Source organism: Hevea brasiliensis, chromosome 17, assembly GCF_030052815.1.
Source record: "Hevea brasiliensis isolate MT/VB/25A 57/8 chromosome 17, ASM3005281v1, whole genome shotgun sequence".
In the NCBI taxonomy this organism is placed as follows: Eukaryota; Viridiplantae; Streptophyta; class Magnoliopsida; order Malpighiales; family Euphorbiaceae; genus Hevea; species Hevea brasiliensis.
Window position 1 is genome coordinate 22,261,450 of NC_079509.1, and position 20,532 is coordinate 22,281,981.

The following is a 20,532-nucleotide window of genomic DNA, read 5'->3' on the forward strand; positions in this document are numbered from 1 at the left end:
AAACAATATTAGGCCAAAAAAAATACTTACATTTGTTAGGATTCAAAGAAAATAATTTGAGGCTCAAGGGTCTGATAAGATCTTTCGAATTTGTGTTCTTTTAATTATGGATCATTTGAGTCTTGTAAATTTTCAGAAGGTGAAATTATTTCGAATTGGTATGTAGAAAATAATTTTAAACTAATTTGCATATTACATATTATTTCGGATAAAAAAGATATTTTTTAAAAAAAAATAATTTTATTAATCAAATTTTTTATTAAAAATTCAGATTTAATCTCATTTTCGTTAATAATTATGCAAAGGGCATCTTCTCTAAAGGACAGCGAATTCTCCTCTATCAGTTGAATAAAGATGTAGAATATCCTCTCAAGAGTGTGGAGAAATAAGCATTTTTTGTTTTAAAAAAAAAGGAATAATTAAGCAAAATTATGTATAAAAAGAAAAGCAAGAAGAGATAAGAAATGAGTGAAGGGGATTATTCAACTATATATACATATATATAATTAACCTATTAAGTTGATGCATGTGGAGGATAAGGCAGACTGAAAAAGGCTCGAAACTAAAGTGGGTTGGACTATTTACATCCACATATTTTATTTCTAAATTTTTCATATCTAAATTTTTTTATTTAAACTTAATCTATCACAAATTTAAAATATAAAATAATAAAATTTACTTATTAAATATATAAATTTATTAATAAATTTATATTTTAAATTCATAATTAATTTTAAATATTTTTTTTTAATTTTATAATTATTTAAAAATAAATACAAAAAGTATAATTTTAATAGTACTTTAACCTCTAAAAATATTATATTTCATATCTCAACTTAAAAAAAAATAAATTAACATTGTGATTTTATTTAGTATTAAAATTAAAAAGAGAAATTAAATTAATTAAAGATATCATTAAAGAGATTAATTTATGTATTTAATTTTTTTTAATTTATTAAATTATGAAAATTCAAGTGAGATGAGATTTTTTTTTTGAGGTGTTAATTTAAAAATAACAAGTTTTATATGTTTCATAATACATTTATATTAAACTTTAAATATTATTAAATAATAATTAAAGAAAAATTAAATAATAAATAATGTGTTATTTATGTAATGCAAAATTATAATATAAAATTATTGTTAATTGGGGTGAAAAAGACTATCCTTATCCCTATCCGGGGTAGAAATTCCATGCCAGAATTGGGATGGAGGGAGTTCTTAATTGGGCAAGATCCAATATTAATTATCATGTTCGTGACAGACAAAAAAAGGTAAAAAGAGTAGTCGTTGTAATCACATGCAAATCACGTGCTCATTTTTCCTACACAGACCCCAGTTAATTATTGCTTCATCCAGCTAGCGGTGGTCCACTGTTCAGCGAACCAGGCAAGCAGCCCTGCATTGGACGCCTATAAGAATCATTGTAATTACTCAGTTTGGAAACATAATCAAACCAATAGTTATTAGCCTTTCCTTTCAAAAGACAGAGAGAAAGAGATCTAGAGAGAGAGATGGAAAGAACATCATCTTCCTCTTCAAAGGAAGGATACAACAGAGCAGCATGGACTGCTCTTGAAGACAAAATGCTAATGGATTACGTCTCCATGCATGGTGAAGGAAAATGGGATAGGGTTGCCAAAAAAATAGGTAAAATACTTCCTGCTCGTTATACTTATTTGGAAATTATGTGCTAATTTTGGGAGATTCTCTCTCTTTTACTATATTTCAGCAGTATTTAATTAAGGGAGCTCATATTGCCACTGGGGAATTCTAACGTAACTGGTTTTGAAAAGGGCAACTAGAAATTATCCTTATGTTTGGAAATTAAAATTTTAAAAATTTAATTCAACTGAATTTTTTTATTTATTTTCATATTTGGAAATCTGCGAAAGAATTCAATTAATTTTTTAACTTAATAAAAATTTTATTTTAAAAGAAATAAAAAATAATATAATTATGTGAATAATTGAATTAAATTCTTTCTTTTTAAATGATTTTTTTTTTAAAAAATTTCTTACATTATTAAAAGAAAAGGATACTTTAACAAGACATATCAGTGACGCTAATACTCTAAGAAATAATTTTTTAAAGTTGTTCTGGACTTCTTTTCATGAATTTTTGCTATATCTATAAAAAGAAATATGTTCAAAAGGACTGTAAAGAAATATGAGAGAAGAAAATATTCAATTTAGGAAAAAAAGTAAAATCAACTAAAAAAATCATTTATATCTTTTTTTTTTTTATATAATTAACTGTAAAGTACACCCTTTTAGTATGAAAAATTCTTGCTTAAAGCTGATTTATCATAGATCTAATATACAAATATGTAGAATCTTTGATTTAATTGATAAGTCTTACAATATATTTTATTTCTTGAATCTATTATTATACTCATAGTTATATTTATTAATGAGATGAAATATTATTAGGGTATCATTTTTTAAAGTTAATTTATATTGTATATAATTGTGGGAGGAGAGAGAATATTAATTTTATCAAAAATATCCTTTATTATTTAAATTAATTTTAATATTTATATAAATTTAAAATTTTTAATTTTAGAATTTATATAAATTTAAAATTTTTATTCCTACTTGCATTTAACTTCAATTCAAAATAAAATTTAATAGAAGATAATTAACTAAAATAAGAAACTGTCGTTTTCTAAAAAAATGCTTGATTAATTTATTATTATTATTTTAAAAGCATAATATGAGGGATTACGTTTGTATACATTTTTATAGTTTCAATCTAAAATTGGAAGAATATATATGTGCACATTTTTTAATCTTAATTAATTTAGAGGCATCTTAATTTTTTATATAATATATTAATTCTTAAAAAAATTTTAAAAAATAGAATTATTAAAATTTATTTGTTAAATAGAGTGGATTTTTTTTTAAATTATACATAAAAAAATAAATTACGGATATGAACAACGAGTGTAATGTGTAACTCACGTTACTAGAAAAATTAGGAGAATGGACAAGACTAAATATTTTTGCTAGTAAATAATTATATCTAAATATTTTAATTCTGAAACACATATCTGGCCTTTAAATTGAGAACAATTATAAATAAAATCTTAATTCTATAGCAACAAAGTGTATTGGATATAATTTTTTTAACAAAATTTATTTTTTCTAAATTAATTTTAAAGTTCGCCTACAATTTTTTTTTTTCAATTTTAAAGGTTAATTTGCCAATTATCGAAAAGATTTGACCTTTTATCCGATATTTTTTTTGTGGTTGAATCTAGGTCCATGGGATATAATATATATATTATTGGGAAAAGAAAAGAAATTGATTCATAAATTGCAAGAAACATTTTTAACATATTTTATATGACATGCAGGTATATATATATATATATATATATATATATATATATATATATATATATATGTATGTATATATTATAGGGAAAAGAAAAGAAATTGATTCATAAATTGCAAGAAACATTTTTAACATATATTTTATATGACATGCAGGTATATATATATATATATATATATATATATATATATATATATATATATATATATATATATATATATACACACGACCTAGATTCAACCACAAAAAAAAAAATATCGGATAAGAGGTCAAATCTTTTCGATAGGCAAATTAACCTTTAAAATTGAAAAAAAATTGTAGGCGAACTTTAAAATTAATTTAGAAAAAATGAATTTTGTTAAAAAAATTATATCCAATACACTTTGTTGCTATATATATATATATATATATATATATATATGTATATATGTATGTATATATTATTGGGAAAAGAAAAGAAATTGATTCATAAATTGCAAGAAACATTTTTAACATATATTTTATATGACATGCAGGTCTAAGGAGATGTGGAAAGTGCTGCAGGCTTCGTTGGTTGAATTACCTGAAACCTGGAATAAAGAGAGGGAACTTCTCAGAAGATGAAGAAGAACTCATTATCAGGCTCCACAAGCTCTTAGGCAACAGATGGTCTCTAATAGCAGGAAGACTTCCAGGCAGAACAGATAGCGAAATAAAAAATCACTGGAACGCTAATTTATCTAAGACGGCGAAAGTGTTGCAATTCACCTTGCCTAAACTTGACAAGCAAAAACAACCTCCACCTTCATTCACAGCAGAAACCCAGAAACAAGATGTACTCAACTAGTTAATGTGGCATTGTAACCATTACCATATCAGCAAATGTTACAAGCTACGAAACTGAAAAATCACCATTGCAGCTGTGTGGGGAGGAAGAATTTCAAATGATTGTAATGTGGAAGATTTTTTCAAGATTATTCATTCAGAATACTTTACAAACGCAATGGTTCGATTGTGTGATTTTTTTTTCTATTTTTTTTTTATCACAATGTAACTTAGCCTATATATATATATAATGGAGGAAAATAATGTATTCAGTCTGGGCATTTACACAAGCGTTTTTCTGCCTTTTCTTTTTTTTTTTTTTTCTTTTTTTTCCCATTCCCGTTCAAATCTTCCTTCAAAGGATTATTATAGTTTTTGGTATTTCAAATTAATTCTTGTAAACCTTCAATAGAATAAATAAGATTAAATTATAATTTAGCCTAGGAGAGTTAACAAAAACCTACAACTTAATTTTTATATTTTTAAAATTAAATAATTTAATTATTAAGATTTGACAAAACTTGCAACATAGTCCCTATAATTAGAATTTCAGTTAAGTTACTGTTAATTCGAACAAAAATATCAAAATGTCTTTAACTATATTTTCAATTTGAAACAATTTAGTCCTTTATATTTTATTTTATTAGTAATTTAGTCCCTAAAATTTAGTTAAACCTATAAATTGGTTTCTGTGGTTTTAAAACTAAGTAATTTAGTGATTAATATTTTAATAAACCTACAAGTTAGTTCTTATCATTAAAATTATGATTAATTTCTCATGAAATTTAGTAAAAATACTAAAATGTTTTTGCTCTATTTTTAATTTTAAAAATAATTTAATCCTTTAAGATTTATTTTAATAACAATTTATGTCTATATTCATATTTTTTCTTTTTTTATATACAAAAGTATAATATAATATATAAAAATATTATAGATATATATATATAAATTAAGTTTTTCAATTGAAAATTCAGATTTAAGCTCAGCTCCGTTGATAATTATGCAAAGGGCATCCTCTCTAGAAAACAGCGAACTCTCCTCTATCAATTGAATAAAGAAAAAATTATGTATAAAAAAAAAAAAAAAAGGCAAGAAGAGATAAGAAACGAGTGAAGTGGATTATTCAACTATATATACATATATATAATTAAAATGATAAAGTTGATGCATGTGGAGGATAAGTAAGGCAGGCTCTGGACTTAGAGTGGGGTTGCACGGTATACATCCACATATTTTCTTTTTGAATTTTTTTTTTTATCTAGACTTATTTATGAATACAAAATATAATATATAATGAAATTCACTTTTTAAATACAAATATCATATATTTATATGAATTCTTAATGAATCGGGCTAAGATAATAATTTCTTTTTTGTTAATTTTATAATTATTTAAAAGTAAATAAAAAATGTATTATTTTAATAATATCTTAACCTCTAAAAACATTATATTTCACGTTTGAACTTTAAAAAGTAGAAATAAGTTAATTTTGCCATCATATTTAATATCAAAATTAAAAAAAAAAAACTAATTGATGATATCACTAATGGGATTAATTTATATATTTGATTTTTTAAAATTTATTAAATTATAAAAATTCAAAATGAGATGAGATGTTTTTAGAATTGAAGGTGTTCAGTTTACAAATAACAAGTTTTATATGTTTCATAATACATTTACACTAAACTTTAAATATTATTAAATGATAATTGAAGAAAAATTAAATAATAAATAACGCGTTATTTATGTAATGCAAAATTATAATATAAAAATATAAAATTATAATTAATTGGGGTGAAAAATACTATCCCTATACGGGGAAGATATTCCATGCCAGAATTGGGATGGAGGGATTTCTTAATCATGTTAGATCCAATCATGTTCATGTCAGACAAAAAAATAAAAAAATAGGTGTTATTAGTGGATCCATTTAAGTTCATGGATTTAAGTAAAAAAAAAAAAAAATTCACATGCAGAACACGTGCTCTTTCGTTCATACACAAACGCCCTAGTTAATTATTGCTTCATCTAGCTAGCAGTGGTCCACTGTTCAGACAACAAGGCAAGCAGCCATGCATTGGACGCCTATGAGAATCATTGTAATCACTCAACAACCAATAGTCATTAGCCTTTCCTTTCGAAAGATAGAGGGAGAGAGATCTAGAGAGAGAGATGGAAAGAACATTATCTTCCTCTTCAAAGGAAGGATACAACAGAGTAGCATGGACTGCTCTTGAAGACAAAATGCTCATGGATTATGTCTCCATACTGATAAGGTTTATTCAATAATTATAACTGATATATTATTGTAATAGATCATATTTGTTGTTATCTCTATCTCTATCTCTAATAACTTAGGATAACCTTAAGTGTATATCTTGCACCTCCTCTGTGTATATATATATATAGTTGTAACCTCTAAAGTAATTAATAAGAGTAAAAATTCTACATGGTATCAGAGTCTTGAGCTTTACAGCATTTTGGCACTATGTCTACTGAACAATAACTCTTTTCTCAGCCGTCCTCCTCCCTTTCTGCCTCTAATTCTAGTACTGTCTCTTATCCCAATGCCTCCCCTTTTCTGAATATTAAACTTAACGCAACAAATTATCTACTCTGGCAAGCACAGCTTCTCCCCTTGTTGAATAGTCACAATCTTGCATCGCATATCTCTCCTACAGTCACTCCTCCAAACCCCAAACTTGCTGATGGTTCTGACAATCCTGATTATGCTGGCTGGTTTCGATATGACCAGCTCGTCCTTAGCTGGCTATTCTCTTCCATTACTGAGAATATACTTCCGTAGATTATTGGCCTAACTACAGCTAAAGAAGCCTGGCAGAGGTTACATAGTATTTTTGGTATTGGTTCTTGCACCCAAATGCAACAGTTGCACAAGCAACTTAAACATTTACACAAAGGCGAGGATTCTATTGAGGTGTACATGAGACGTGCCAAGTCTATCTCTGACCAACTCGCTGCCTTACAATGTCCTATATCTGAAAAAGCCCTCGTCAATGATGTTATGGAAGGCCTTGGTTCTGAGTTTTGTCCTTTCACCAGGGCAATTGAGGCTTGCAATTCAGCAATTTCCTTTGATGATTTGTTTGCTTTATTGCTTGGCGAAGAGAGCCAATTAAAGATAGAGAAACTCTCTCTTGATTCTTCTGTATTACCCATGGCTCAAGTTGCTGCTGCCCCCTCTCGTGGGCGAGGTTTCTCCAAGGGTCAAGGACGTAGACATGGACGAACTCATCCAGTCTTTCCCACCACAACTTTTCCCAGTTCCACTACCATTTGCTACAATCCAGCATCTGGCCATGGCCATCCGCCCACAATGCTCCACACCTAAATCTACAATGTCTTCTGCTATACCACCATTCAACCCTCAGTTTCATTTTCTCTCCAACACATCTCATCCTACTCAAGCTTGGACTGTTGACTCAGGTGCAAACTTTCATGTCATAGCTGATGAAGGAAACATCGTTCACCCTCATTCTTATACTGGTCCAGATACCATAACTATTGGCAATGGTAGCTCTTTACCCATCTCTCACTTTGGTTCTTCTGTTACTCATATTCATGATCATAAATTTTTTCTCAAAAATATCCTGCACTCACCACATATTGCTCATAATTTACTTTCAGTTTCTACTTTTACTTCTCATAATAATTTTTCTTTTGAATTTTATCTTGACAAATTTCTTGTGAAGGATATCTCCACCAAACAGGTTCTTTACCAAGGCCGGAGTGAAAATGGTATCTACCAGTTACCTCTTCAAACCAGCTCTTTGTCATCTCCGCAGGCTCATCTTGTGCAATACAGTGTCTGGCATGATCGGCTAGCCCATGCTAATGCTCTAATTGTTAATAAGATTTTATCTTCTAATAATTTGCCTGTTAATAAAAATGGTTATGATTTGCCTTGTAATTCTTGTCACATTAGTAAAAGTCATAAACTTCCTTTCTTTGAGTCACACACTCGTACTACTCAGCCCTTGCAACTTATTAGTTCTGATGTCTAGGGTCCATCTCCTGAACCTTCAGTCGATGGACATCATTATTATGTGATTTTCTATGATCACTTTACTCGTTATTGCTGGATATATTTTATGAAACAAAAATATGAATTCTTAAATATATTCGTCAAATTTCATCACATTGTTGAACGCTATTTTGGTTTACCATTAAAGTCATTTCAAGCTGATTGGGGGGGGGGGGGGGGGGAGGGGGGGGGTGGGAGAATTTCAATCATTAACCAATTATTTGCGGGATAATGGAATTACCCAATGTGTGTCTTGCCCTCATAGCCTTGAACAAAATGGTTGTGCTGAGCGTAAACACCGTCATATTGTAGAAACAGGTCATGCTCTTTTACTTCACTCAGCTGTCCCAAATAAATACTGGAATTATGCCTTCAAAACAGCTGTTTACACAATTAATAGATTACCTTCTATTCCTACTGGATCAATTACCCCATATGAAATGTTATTTAAACAACCCCCTAATTATAAGGAATTAAAAGTCTTTGGGTGTTTTGTGTAACCCATGTTTAAAACCGTATGCTCCAAATAAATTTTCTCCTCGATCTAGTCCATGTATTTTCTTAGGGTACAATAAATTGCATAAGGGCTACCTTTATTTAGATTCTGTTTCATTTAAACTCCATATCTCATGACATGTTCTTTTTTATGAACAGGTGTTCCCTTATAAGAATATTCAAGAAGTTGCACCTACAGTCTGCGGCAGTGACACCACTACTTCACCGTACCCACTGCCTTTGCTACCAAACACTGTCATGCATCATTCCACCAATTCATCATACCCATCTTCTTTGCCAAACACTACAGTTGGAATATTAGGCCCACCTCCCAAAATAAATCCAATACAACCACATGTCTAGTCTACATTATCACTACCTCAGTCCTCATTAAATTCACCATTGACCAAACCTTTTCCTCCACCTCCAGCCATGTCATCTATCCTAACCAGCAATGTCTCATCGTCTCCATCAACTCTTTTATCCCGCTACACCTTATCCCCACCTACTTCCATACCTGGTCTACCTCTCATTGTTGATCTCTCCTCATATCCTGAATCTGAGTCTGCTATTTCTACCTGACCCTCCCTTACCTCAATCCACAAATACTCACCCCATGGTTACACGTAGCAAAACGGGACACCTAAAACCCAAAGCATTTTTCGCTACAACTCCTCTACCACCTGTTCCCACATGCTACTCTAAAGCAGTACTAGATGAAAACTGGCGAAGAGCAATGTCTGATGAAATAAATGCACTGGTTCGAACCAATACATGGACATTGGTACCCAAAATAGAAGCATAGAATATTGTGGGCTGTAAGTGGGTGTATCGCATTAAACAAAAATTGGATGGATCCATTGATCGATTTAAAGCACTGTTAGTTGCCAAGGGATACCATCAGCTCCCAGGGGTGGACTTCACTGACACCTTTTCTCCAATTCTCAAACCCACAACACTTCAAACTGTGCTATCAATTGCAGTATCGCATGGCTGGACTCTTCGACAACTAGATGTGTCAAATGCTTTTTTACACAGTGATCTTCATGAACCTATTTACATGAGTCAACCGTAAGGGTTTGTGGATGTGGACAAAGTCGATTATGTGTGTAAGCTAAATTGCAGTCTATATGGTCTTCGCCAAGCGCCCCGTCAATGGCATGCAAAACTTAAAGAAGCACTAGTTGCCTTACATTTTAAGTCATCCACAGTTGATACTACTCTGTTTCATTACACTTCTGGTGCTACACGATTGTTGTGTCTTGTTTATGTTGATGACCTCATCTTCACTACGAAAAAGCTATTTCAGACATGATTAGTGCTCTTCAACAGCACTTTATGTTAAAAGATATGGGCCAGTTAGACTATTTTCTTGGGATAGAAGTTCATCATTTAATACTGGGTCTTTTACTCACTCAAAGTAAATATATTGATGATCTCTTGTTGAAAGCAAATATGGCGAATTGCAATGGTATCGCTACTCCAGCATGTCCCAAAACCAAGTTACACTTACAAGATTCTAGTCCGGCAACTGATCCTCATTTATATCGCACCATAGTCGGCAGACTTCAGTATTTATCCTTGACCAGACCTGATGTCTATTATGCCGTCCACCGTGTCTCTCAATTTCTCCATGAGCCAACTGAAAATCACTGGTCAGCTTGCAAACGCATTCTGCGTTATTTAAAGCATACTCAACACTATGGTCTGTTCCTTCGCAAATGTTCCACTCCTCACCTTAGTGCTTATGCTGATGCAGACTGGGCCTCAAATCTAGAAGATCGCAAGTTTGTTTCAGGCTATGCAATATACCTAGGCACCAACCTTGTATCTTGGTCAACTCCAAAACAGCCACAGTTGCCCACTCATCTACTGAAGCGGAATATAGGTCAGTTGGAGCAGCTACAACGAAACTTGTTTGGCTTCAATCTCTTTTACAAGACATTGGTTTTTCTTCCTCTAGTTGCTCCACATTATGGTGTGACAATGTCGGAGCAACGTATTTAGCCAGCAATCCCGTATTTCATTCCAGGACCAAACACATTGAAGTTGAGTTCCACTTTATTCGCGATCTTGTATCTAAAAAGCAGCTCCATATACGATACATTGCATGTAAGGATCAACTGGCTGATCTTTTGACTAAAGTCGTTTCAAGGTCAAGACATACCGCCCTTTGTCAGCTTTTGTCAATCCGACCTCTTCCCAGTTCGGATTGAGGGGGTGTAATAAGGTTAATCCAATAGTTACAACTGATATCTTGTTGTAATAGATCATATTTGTTGTTATCTCTATCTCTATCTCTAATAACTTAGGATAACCTTAAGTGTATATCTTGCACCTCCTCTGTATATCCAGTAGCTGCTATATATATATGTATATATGTATAGTTGTAACCTGTTAAGTAATTAATAAGAGTAAGAATTCTACACATACATGGTGAAGGAAAATTGGATAGGGTTGCCAAAAAAATAGGTAAAATACTTCCTGCTCGTTATACTTATTTGGAAATTCTCTCTCTTTTACTATATTTCAGCAGTATTTAATTAAGGGAGCTCATATTGCCACCGGAGAATTCTTACTGGCTTTGGACTTCTTTTCATGATTTTTCGCTAGCTACTAATTAGAATGGATTGCATCATCTATAAAAACAAATATGTTCAAAAGGATTGTAAAGAAATATGAGAGAAGAAAATATTCAATTCGGGGAAAAAGTAAAATCAACTAAAAAAACCATTTGTATATATTTTTTATATATACAATTGGTTGTAAAGTACATTTTTTTAGAGTATATATGCAAATTTTGAAGTTAGCATTGGATATAAACATTCCTCGGATAGTAGTTGTTAATTAATACAAATAAGAATAACTATATTATAGCTATTTTTGTAAATTTAATGTATAATATATTTTATAAATAGAAAAACTTTATATAGAATAGAACATAGTAAAATAAAAAAATCAATAAAAGATTTCATTGAAATTATTGGATTGAAAATTTCTCAAAAAGCTAATTATAAGTTTGTCTCTTTATAAGAACAATGGACAAGAGATTATTAGATATACCTAATACATCTTGCTATTATATAAAACTTACTTTTCATATTATTAGAAGAGTTTACTTTTTTGTGAGAGAGAAAGTACTAATTTTGTGTATATTGAGAGTGTTATACAATCTTCCCAATAGGATTATTGGGAAATTCTTATGTGAATGCGGTCTATCATGGATCTAACATATAAACAGTTGGGATTTAATAGATGGGTCATATTATATATTTTGTATCTTGAGTTCATAATGAATCAGGTATAGACAATAAATATCTCAAAAAATGAACTAAGTTTAGACAAAAAAAATCACAGGATGAGAATTTTTTTGCATAGACCCAATTCATTATGCACCCAAGATACAGATATGTGGGACTCATCTATTTAATAAGTGGGTTCCACCGTATATTTTATATCTTTAATTCATTATTATACTTACTAATGAGATGAAATATAACTAATGTATTATTTTTTTTAAGCTAATTGAATAGAAAAGGTTAAATGTTTTCTCTAATTGATAATTATATCTAAACATTTTAATTTTGAAACACATATCTAACCTTTAAATTGAGAGCAATTGTAACCAAACCTTAAATTCTATAGCAATAAAATGCATTGAATATAATTTTTTTTAACAGAATTCAATTTTTCTTTAATTGATTTTGAAATTTCACTATAATTGCATTAAATCTTAAATATTTACCAATTATGAAAAAGGTTTACCTCTTCTCCAATGAGGGTTTTTTTTTTTTTTTTTTTATCAGAGGTTAAATCTAGGTCCATTGGGATATATGCATGGTGCTTTGGCAAAAAAATCAGCATAGATATATTAGAGAAACGAAAAGAAATTGATTAATAAATTGCAAGAAACATTTTAACATACATTTTATATGACATGCAGGTCTAAAGAGATGTGGAAAGAGCTGCAGGTTTCGTTGGTTGAAGTACCTGAGACCTGGAATAAAGAGAGGGAACTTCTCAGAAGATGAAGAAGAACTCATTATCAGGCTCCACAAGCTCTTAGGCAACAGATGGTCTCTAATAGCAGGAAGACTTCTAGGTAGAACAGACAACGAAATAAAGAATCATTGGAACACTAATTTAGCTAAGAAGGCGAAAGTGTTGCAATTCACCTTGCCTAAACTTGACAAGCAAAAACAACAACAACCTACATCTTCAATCACAGCTGAAACCCAGAAACAAGATATACTCAACTAGTTAATAGGGCACTGTAACCAATATCATATCAGCAAATGTTACAAGCTACGAAACTGAAAAATCACCATTGCAGCTGTGTGGGAAGGGAGAATTTCAAATGATTTTAATGTGGAAGATTTTTTCAAGATTATTGATTCAGAATACTTTACAAACGCAATGGTTCAATTGTGTGAATTTTTTTTATTTTATCATAATGTAACTTAGCCTATATATATAATGGTGAAAAATAATGTATTCAGTCTGGGCATCTACACAGGCGTTTTTCTGCCTTTTTTTAACATTCCCCTTCAAATCTTCCTTCAAAGGATTATTATAGTTTTTTGTATTTCAAATTAATTCTTGTAAAACAACGTCAATAAAATAAACAAAGGTAAATTACAATTTAGTCTTTAAGAGTTGAAAAAAATCTACAACTTAATTTCTATATTTTTAAAATTAAATAATTTAATTTCATAGATTTGATAAAATCTACAACTTAATCCCTACGGTTAGAATTTCAGTTAAATTACCTTTAATTCTAAAAAAAATAATTAAAATGTCCTTAACTATATTTTCAATTTGAAAACAATTTAGTCCTTCATATTTTATTTTGTTAGCAAGTTAGTCCATAAAATTTGGTTAAACCTACAAATTAGTTCTTGTAGTCTTAAAACTAAGTAATTTAGTACTTAAAATTTTAATAAAACTACAAGTTAGTTCCTATCATTAAAATTACGACTAATTTCCCATTAAATTTAGCAAAAACATCAAAATGCTTTTAACTCTATTTTCAATTTTAAAAATAATTTAGTCCTTTAAGATTTATTTTAATAACAATTTGTGTCCATATTCATATTTTTTATTTTTTTATATATAGAAATATCATATAATATAATATATAAAAATACTATAGATTGATATTTATACACACATATATATATAAAATAATAAGGATATAAATAAAATTTTACAAAATTATAAAGGCCTGTTTATAAATAGTTATAATATTTAAGGATAACTGTAAAATAAATGGATGATTTCGTAATTAATCAAAATTTTTAAGGATTTAAAGTAATTAATTCATATTTTAATAGTTTAAATTTAAATATTTAATTTAATGAACCCATATTTTAAAAATACATGGATTAAATCGTTAATGAAACAAAATCTTGAGAATTAAATTATTAAGAAAATAAAAGTTTAAAGACTAAATTGTTTTCAAATTAAAAATAAAAATAAAGGTATTTTTATATTTTTTGTAAAATTAATGGTAATTTAATGGAATTCTAATGGTATGACTAAGTTGTAGGTTTTATAAAAATTTAAAGACTAAATTATTTAATTTTAAAAATGTAAAAACTAAATTGTTGATTTTCAAAAATTAAATTATAATTTAACCAATGAACAAATAGTGTAATTACCATTAATCTACTATAAAGCCATGATGTAAATACAAAAGAATCTCATTTTGCAGCTTCTTAATGATAATAAATTAGTCACTTTAAAAAGCTTTACAAGGAAACTTATTCATAGAAATCTATGTAATATATAAATGTATGAAGGAGAAAAATATTAGAATTTTTAAAATTACTCATAATGCTTTAGTATTACAACAATTAAAAACTAAATTTAATTGGCTAAAGAAAATCAAAATTAATTTTAAAATGGATAATTTTTTATATTAATTATGATACTAGAAAATTTTAAAAAAAAATTAGAATCGTTGAAAAGAGAAAAAAAAAAGGTTTTTTTTCTATTAGAATTCTATTTTAAGTTTATAAGTATATATAATATATATTTCGATAGAAAATATATATATATTAAATAAAAAAAAATTATAGAACTAAAAGAAAAAGAAATAATAATAAAATAGTTTCCTTTAAGAAGAATTATAAATAATTGACATTTTTTAATTTATTATAAAGAAATAATTTTTTAATAAATAATAATTATTTTACATGTTTATTGTTAAATATTCATTGCTAATTACTTTTGATCACTAATACTTTAAGAAATGAGTAGCTATCAGATATAAAGTTGTGGTCAATAAATTTTAATAATGACTTACCTGTCACTAATTTTTTAAATAATGAAAAATTATTTCATACAAATTTATCGCTGATAATTTTTAGTGATTATATATCGTTGCATCTATATAATATCAATTTCTAATATTACTGTAAATAATTTAAATTAAAATTTTAAATTTATTTTAATAATTATTATATTTATACTAAAAATTTTATTATAATTTTATATTCTTAATCTTATATATATTATTAATTCATTAAAAATTATTTAATTTATTGTAATCAAATTAATAAATAACAACAAATATCGAATCTCACTTACACTAATTTATTTTCAATTATTTTAAATATTTAAAAAACTTTTAATGTTAAATTACAAAACTTTTATTAAAAAATAAATATGTAATTCACATCATTATAAAATTATTATTAAAAATTAACTATTCAAATAAATAAAAAGTTTACATTTATATTAATATATATAAAATTCTAATCGTATTTAATGATAAATATTTTATTTATCATAAATTTATAGCTTTTTTTTAAATATTAGTACCGGATAGTTTTACTTTTACAACTATTTTCTTGCAATAAAATTCAAGTTTAATTAACTTTAACTCGTAATTTTTTTTTTCACTATATTGTCTTTTACAATGAGTAAAATCTATTTATAAGTCTTTAAATTTTTTAAACTTTTTTATGTCACAAATATCATTCTTACAAAGGTAGTTGCAAGTGAATACAATGATTTTATTATTATTGCCCATATCAAATAAAATTAATATCTTTACAAATTCATTGATATTTATATACACTAAAATAAATTAATTTTCCTTTTTTTATGTTTAATATTAATGTATCTTATAATATTTCAGATGATTAATATAATTTTTACATAAAAAAATATATCTTGCATGGGATTTTATGAGGTTTTAATTTTTTATGTTTATTTAGTTTAAATACAAATCAATTTTAATCTGTTAATATCCTCATGTTCATGAACATTTTTTTTATTTTTAATTAATAGTAAATCTTGATTAGGTTATTGCTTTCGATAATTGATTATAAAAAAAGTCTAATTATATTTTTGTATATATTTATCTAAAAAAAATATGTTTCGCTTATTATAATTTTAAATTGTTATATTTTATATTTTTAAAATAATGAAAATGAGAGGAAGATATGAAACGGAAAAGAAAAAAAAAATTGACTACTTGAAAGGATTAATTACATAATTAATATAAATTAATTAAATATATTTTAATCTATAATTTATTTATAACATATATAGTCTAATCTATAATTTAAAAAAATAAAAATACTTGTTAGATATATTAAATAATATATAAACAGGTTTTAAAATTATTTTTATTAACAATATGGCAATATAAAATTTAAAAATATCAATATAATGAAAATTAAAATTTTATAATGATAATGCATTAAATATCAAAATACATTTTAAAAATTATCCTATTTTCTAATTTTATAAATAAATTTCATTCACATTAATCTACCTATAACCTAATTGTACAAATTAATATTATTTTAAATTATAAAAAAATATAATATAGCCAAATCAAACTTACATTTTAAAACAAAAAAGTAAAAAATAAACTTAATCTAATGAGGTAAGTTGTACTTTTTATTAATTTATTTTAATTTTTAAATATCTTCACCCATTTATATTATTAAAACTTATTACAATATTTTTTATTATATTATATTTAAATTTATAATTACCTTATTATTATATATAGCACATAAATTTTATAAAATTACAATAATTTTAAATTAATAAATATTTTTATTTATATAATTAATTAAAATTATATTAAAAATACTATAATAATACCATATCATTTATAAAAAGTTAATAAAAAAATTATATATAAACAATTAAATTATAAATATGTATAAAAAAATAATAATGTATAATGCACGTAGCAGAAAAAAATAACTATTTTGAAAAAATGTATGTACATATATGAACACAAACTGGATAAGGCTTATCAGGATTGGGTGGTTGTTGTTTGTTATGGTGTGAATGTCCTTATCACTTGTGCCATATCCTAATCTATGGTAACCCTTAGTTCCGCATGTATCATGCAGCTTTGTATGTATATTGCTTAGTAAATACAATGAATGTAGTCTTTGCCGAAAACATCACATGGTATCAGGGCCCCATACTGACTGTACACTTTTAAGTCATTGACAGAGCAGGACTTAACTGCAGCGTATGCAAAAGACCATGAAATATCATCTTCTCCTCAATCTGCTGGGGACAAAAATCTGAAACGGTTCGAAAACTGTATAATCTACATTTTCTTTCAGCTGCTCAATAGTAAATTGATCACTTCTTCCATCCTTTGAGCGCGAAAAGAGTAACATAATAATATATATTAGAGCTTCAAACTTCCAGGGTTACCATGTATCAGCTAATAAATTAGAGATAAAGCTTTGCAGAAGAGTAGGTTTTGGCACAACTGGAGCAGCAAGAAATCAAACCCTTGAGACCTGCCTCTCTAGGCAACGACATCTCCTTTTCCCTTCTTTGCAGAACACTTATAAACTCATCTGAGCTTAAACTTCCATCACGATCCGCATCAAACACATGGAATATTATGTCAACCAAATTATCAGTAATGGAGACGCCGCATACCTGGTAAAAATCCAAATAGTATCATCCCTGTAAGATAGTGTAGGTATTACAAGAAATTAAAAGAAAATATTTAGATGCTTACTTGGGATGCAGCTCTCTGAAAATCATTTTTTGTTAGCATTCCATTTACTTTTCCATAGCTGAAAATGGCCAAAGAGAAAGGTTGCAACTGTTTTCGTAGCTCTGCAAAATCTTTGAACTCCTCAAATGTAATTCGCTTGTCTTGAAGATGAGGCTCTTTGTTTAGTTCATCAACCCTGTCCAGCAACTTGTTTATGTCGCTAATGTCAGCCGATGCAACCATGGACAAGGCAAAATCCTTAGCTGATATAGTTCCGCGTGATTTGAAGTCATAATGGGCAAATTCCAACTTTAAAATCTGTAAAATTCAATAACTTCAGCATCTGCTAATGCAAATCAGCGTCATGGCTAAAAATAAAAAGTTTCAGTCTTGGAGATGACTTCATACTTAACCATGTATTTAATTAAAAATGGTATCTTAGCTTAAAACTATTATGCCAGAGTCAATCCAAAATTAATTGGAGAGAGATTCATATAAGAAAGGCTTACTTCATGGTGCAAGTTCCTCAAAAATTGGACAAATCTTCCATGTTTTAGACAGTTCTTTCCATCTTTGCCAAAGAAGTATTCTAACAGGCCACCATTCTCCACAGGCTCTCCAATTCTGGGACCAAGTCGCCGTCCATCCCTGTGGCGTGCCCCTTGCCTGTTTTGAGATCGCATTAAAGTCATCACTTTTTTAAATTCCTCCCTGTCAATCTCTCTGTCAATAGACATATAAATAAGTTAATTAAGCAGAAAATAGCGGAAAAGGTGAATATGAATGCGAATAAACCTCAAATTGTTTCGACATCGAAACATGAACTATATATGAAATGTGGATTATATATATATATATATATATTACAATATGCTCTTATTGGGACTTCAACTTTAGATCTTTAAAAACAACTCTAATATTATTGAGTTAAAAGCTCATTGGTGAAGAATATAGTATTCGATGAAACCACAAGTGGCCTACCCGTTATTGTCGAGATCAAACATTTTAAATGCCACAGAAAAGCTTGATTCAGGAATGCTGAGAAGTGTAACAAAAAATATGTACCTGATGGGGAAAAAATTGAAAAGATTTAATTAACACAGCACAATTTTTATTTAAAATGCTCTTTAAATGGACAAATGACACTCACTCTGGAAAAGATATGAGTCCATCACTGTTAGTATCAAAAAGCATGAAAAATTCTGAAGGCTCACATAGTAACTCTCCAGGGACTCGCTCCCCTCTGAGAGAGCCCTCTCTAACACGATTTGATTCAGACGAAGGAAACACTGGAACCACTGCTCGCATCAAGTCTCCTGGCGTCATAAGAACATCTCCAGCAGGGGTTCGAAGAGATGCAAAATACTTGAAAACCTGAAAGGCATGCAAATGAGGAGGAAAAAATTAAAAATTAAGCTGATTAAACAGGTTATTTCCACGCAGGCAGATAACCTTCTCTTTATCCTCTGCATCTGACAGGTTTTGTTGATTTATATATGCTTGCAATTCAGGGATGAATCTGGAAATTATTTTATTCAACTTACAGAAGACCTAAATTTACCTTTTCCGGGTGACTTTGCATCCTCATGCGCTTTTCATAATTAAAGAAAATCCTTCTCCTGTATGCATCTGAAATATTGGCAATATTGGTCAATAAACGCAAATTTATTATAACAGAACACACCCTGCACATGAAAGCCCATTTATGCCGAAATGGCCAGAATTCACACTCTTGACATTTTGGATGAAGAGACCCTCATAACATATCAAGAAACCATCTAACCTAAAAAGTTCAATATTAAATATCTCACAAAATTTAATAAGAACAAAAGCGCACACCTCCAAAGAGGAATCTGTGCTTCTTCTTGGGTAGAAGGAGATCTTCATTAGATTCCCAAACAGTCTCAGTTGCGCCTTCAGCGAAAGACACAAAAGAAGGCTCATCAACTAGAGAAAAGTACCAATAGCTAAATCCCAGGCTAGAACCAACAACGAAAGCCCCTGAAGAGAATGATCTAAAAAACGACTTCAACAAGGCATCCTCGCCCTTCTGGTCACGGCCATAGCTAGACCCATTAAAGGATGGCCTCAGTGAAGATGATGAAGATGAGGCGAACCCTTGTGATTGATTGAAGAACTGGCGTGTGCAGAGGTGCTGATTGGTGATCAGGACCCGATTGATGAAAACAAGCGAGGATTTTCTGACAAATTCCCGAGAAAACATTAGTACAAGAAGATTGCTATCGTTTATATTCTTACAAAACAGAAACAAGTGAAAAAGGATTGCAAGACTAGGAAATATATAAATGTAAGAGCGTAGGATATTTTTTTTTTGACCGATAAAGATGGAGTTCGTTGAGGTTTGAGTCCAAATATAGCAGATTTTATAACGGTTTTTCATAATTTAGTTATACTCAGACAGTTAAGCGCGCCCTTTAGTTTCATTCGGGAATGTGTCCAAAGTTGCCACACATTTCTACGACCGTAACATGGCTATATATAGAGAACATGGTTTAAATTAATTTGTGAATTGCTAATCATTTCAATTAAAATATTAATTTTATTAAAAATTTAGTTCTTATTAATTTAATTTTAAATCAAAATTTAAATTAATTAAGTCAATAAAAAATCGATTTTTAAGGTTGACTCTCAATTTTAGAAGTTACTTGAATTTTGATTGTTTCAAATTTTGTATAAATTAAAAGGACGAAGAATAGAGAACTACCAGCACTAACCCATAAGTCCAAGATTCACGGCTTACTATTTCTAACATAACCAAATGAGTACGTAAATATACTAATTTTAAATTTAAATTTCAAATCTAATATTTGTAATCTACATTTTAAATATAAA

General features: G+C 28.5%; 2 protein-coding genes across 2 annotated transcripts; one reads left to right on the forward strand and one right to left on the reverse strand.

Moving 5' to 3' along the window:
• The first annotated feature begins 1,431 nt into the window (after positions 1–1,431).
• LOC131175555 (transcription factor MYB1-like) lies at positions 1,432–4,433 on the forward strand. The gene is made up of 2 exons (XM_058140177.1): positions 1,432–1,650; positions 3,855–4,433. Exons 1-2 carry the CDS (start codon positions 1,515–1,517, stop codon positions 4,163–4,165), a joined length of 447 nt encoding a protein of 148 aa, XP_057996160.1. The 5' UTR covers positions 1,432–1,514; the 3' UTR covers positions 4,166–4,433.
• A 12,400-nt stretch (positions 4,434–16,833) lies between these two features.
• Positions 16,834–20,149, reverse strand: LOC110665313 (calcium uptake protein, mitochondrial). The gene is made up of 7 exons (XM_021825370.2): positions 19,519–20,149; positions 19,241–19,308; positions 18,830–19,053; positions 18,661–18,744; positions 18,189–18,402; positions 17,701–17,997; positions 16,834–17,618 (listed from the first exon to the last, which is right to left on the reverse strand). Exons 1-7 carry the CDS (start codon positions 20,078–20,080, stop codon positions 17,403–17,405), a joined length of 1,665 nt encoding a protein of 554 aa, XP_021681062.2. The 5' UTR covers positions 20,081–20,149; the 3' UTR covers positions 16,834–17,402.
• Positions 20,150–20,532: the final 383 nt, after the last annotated feature.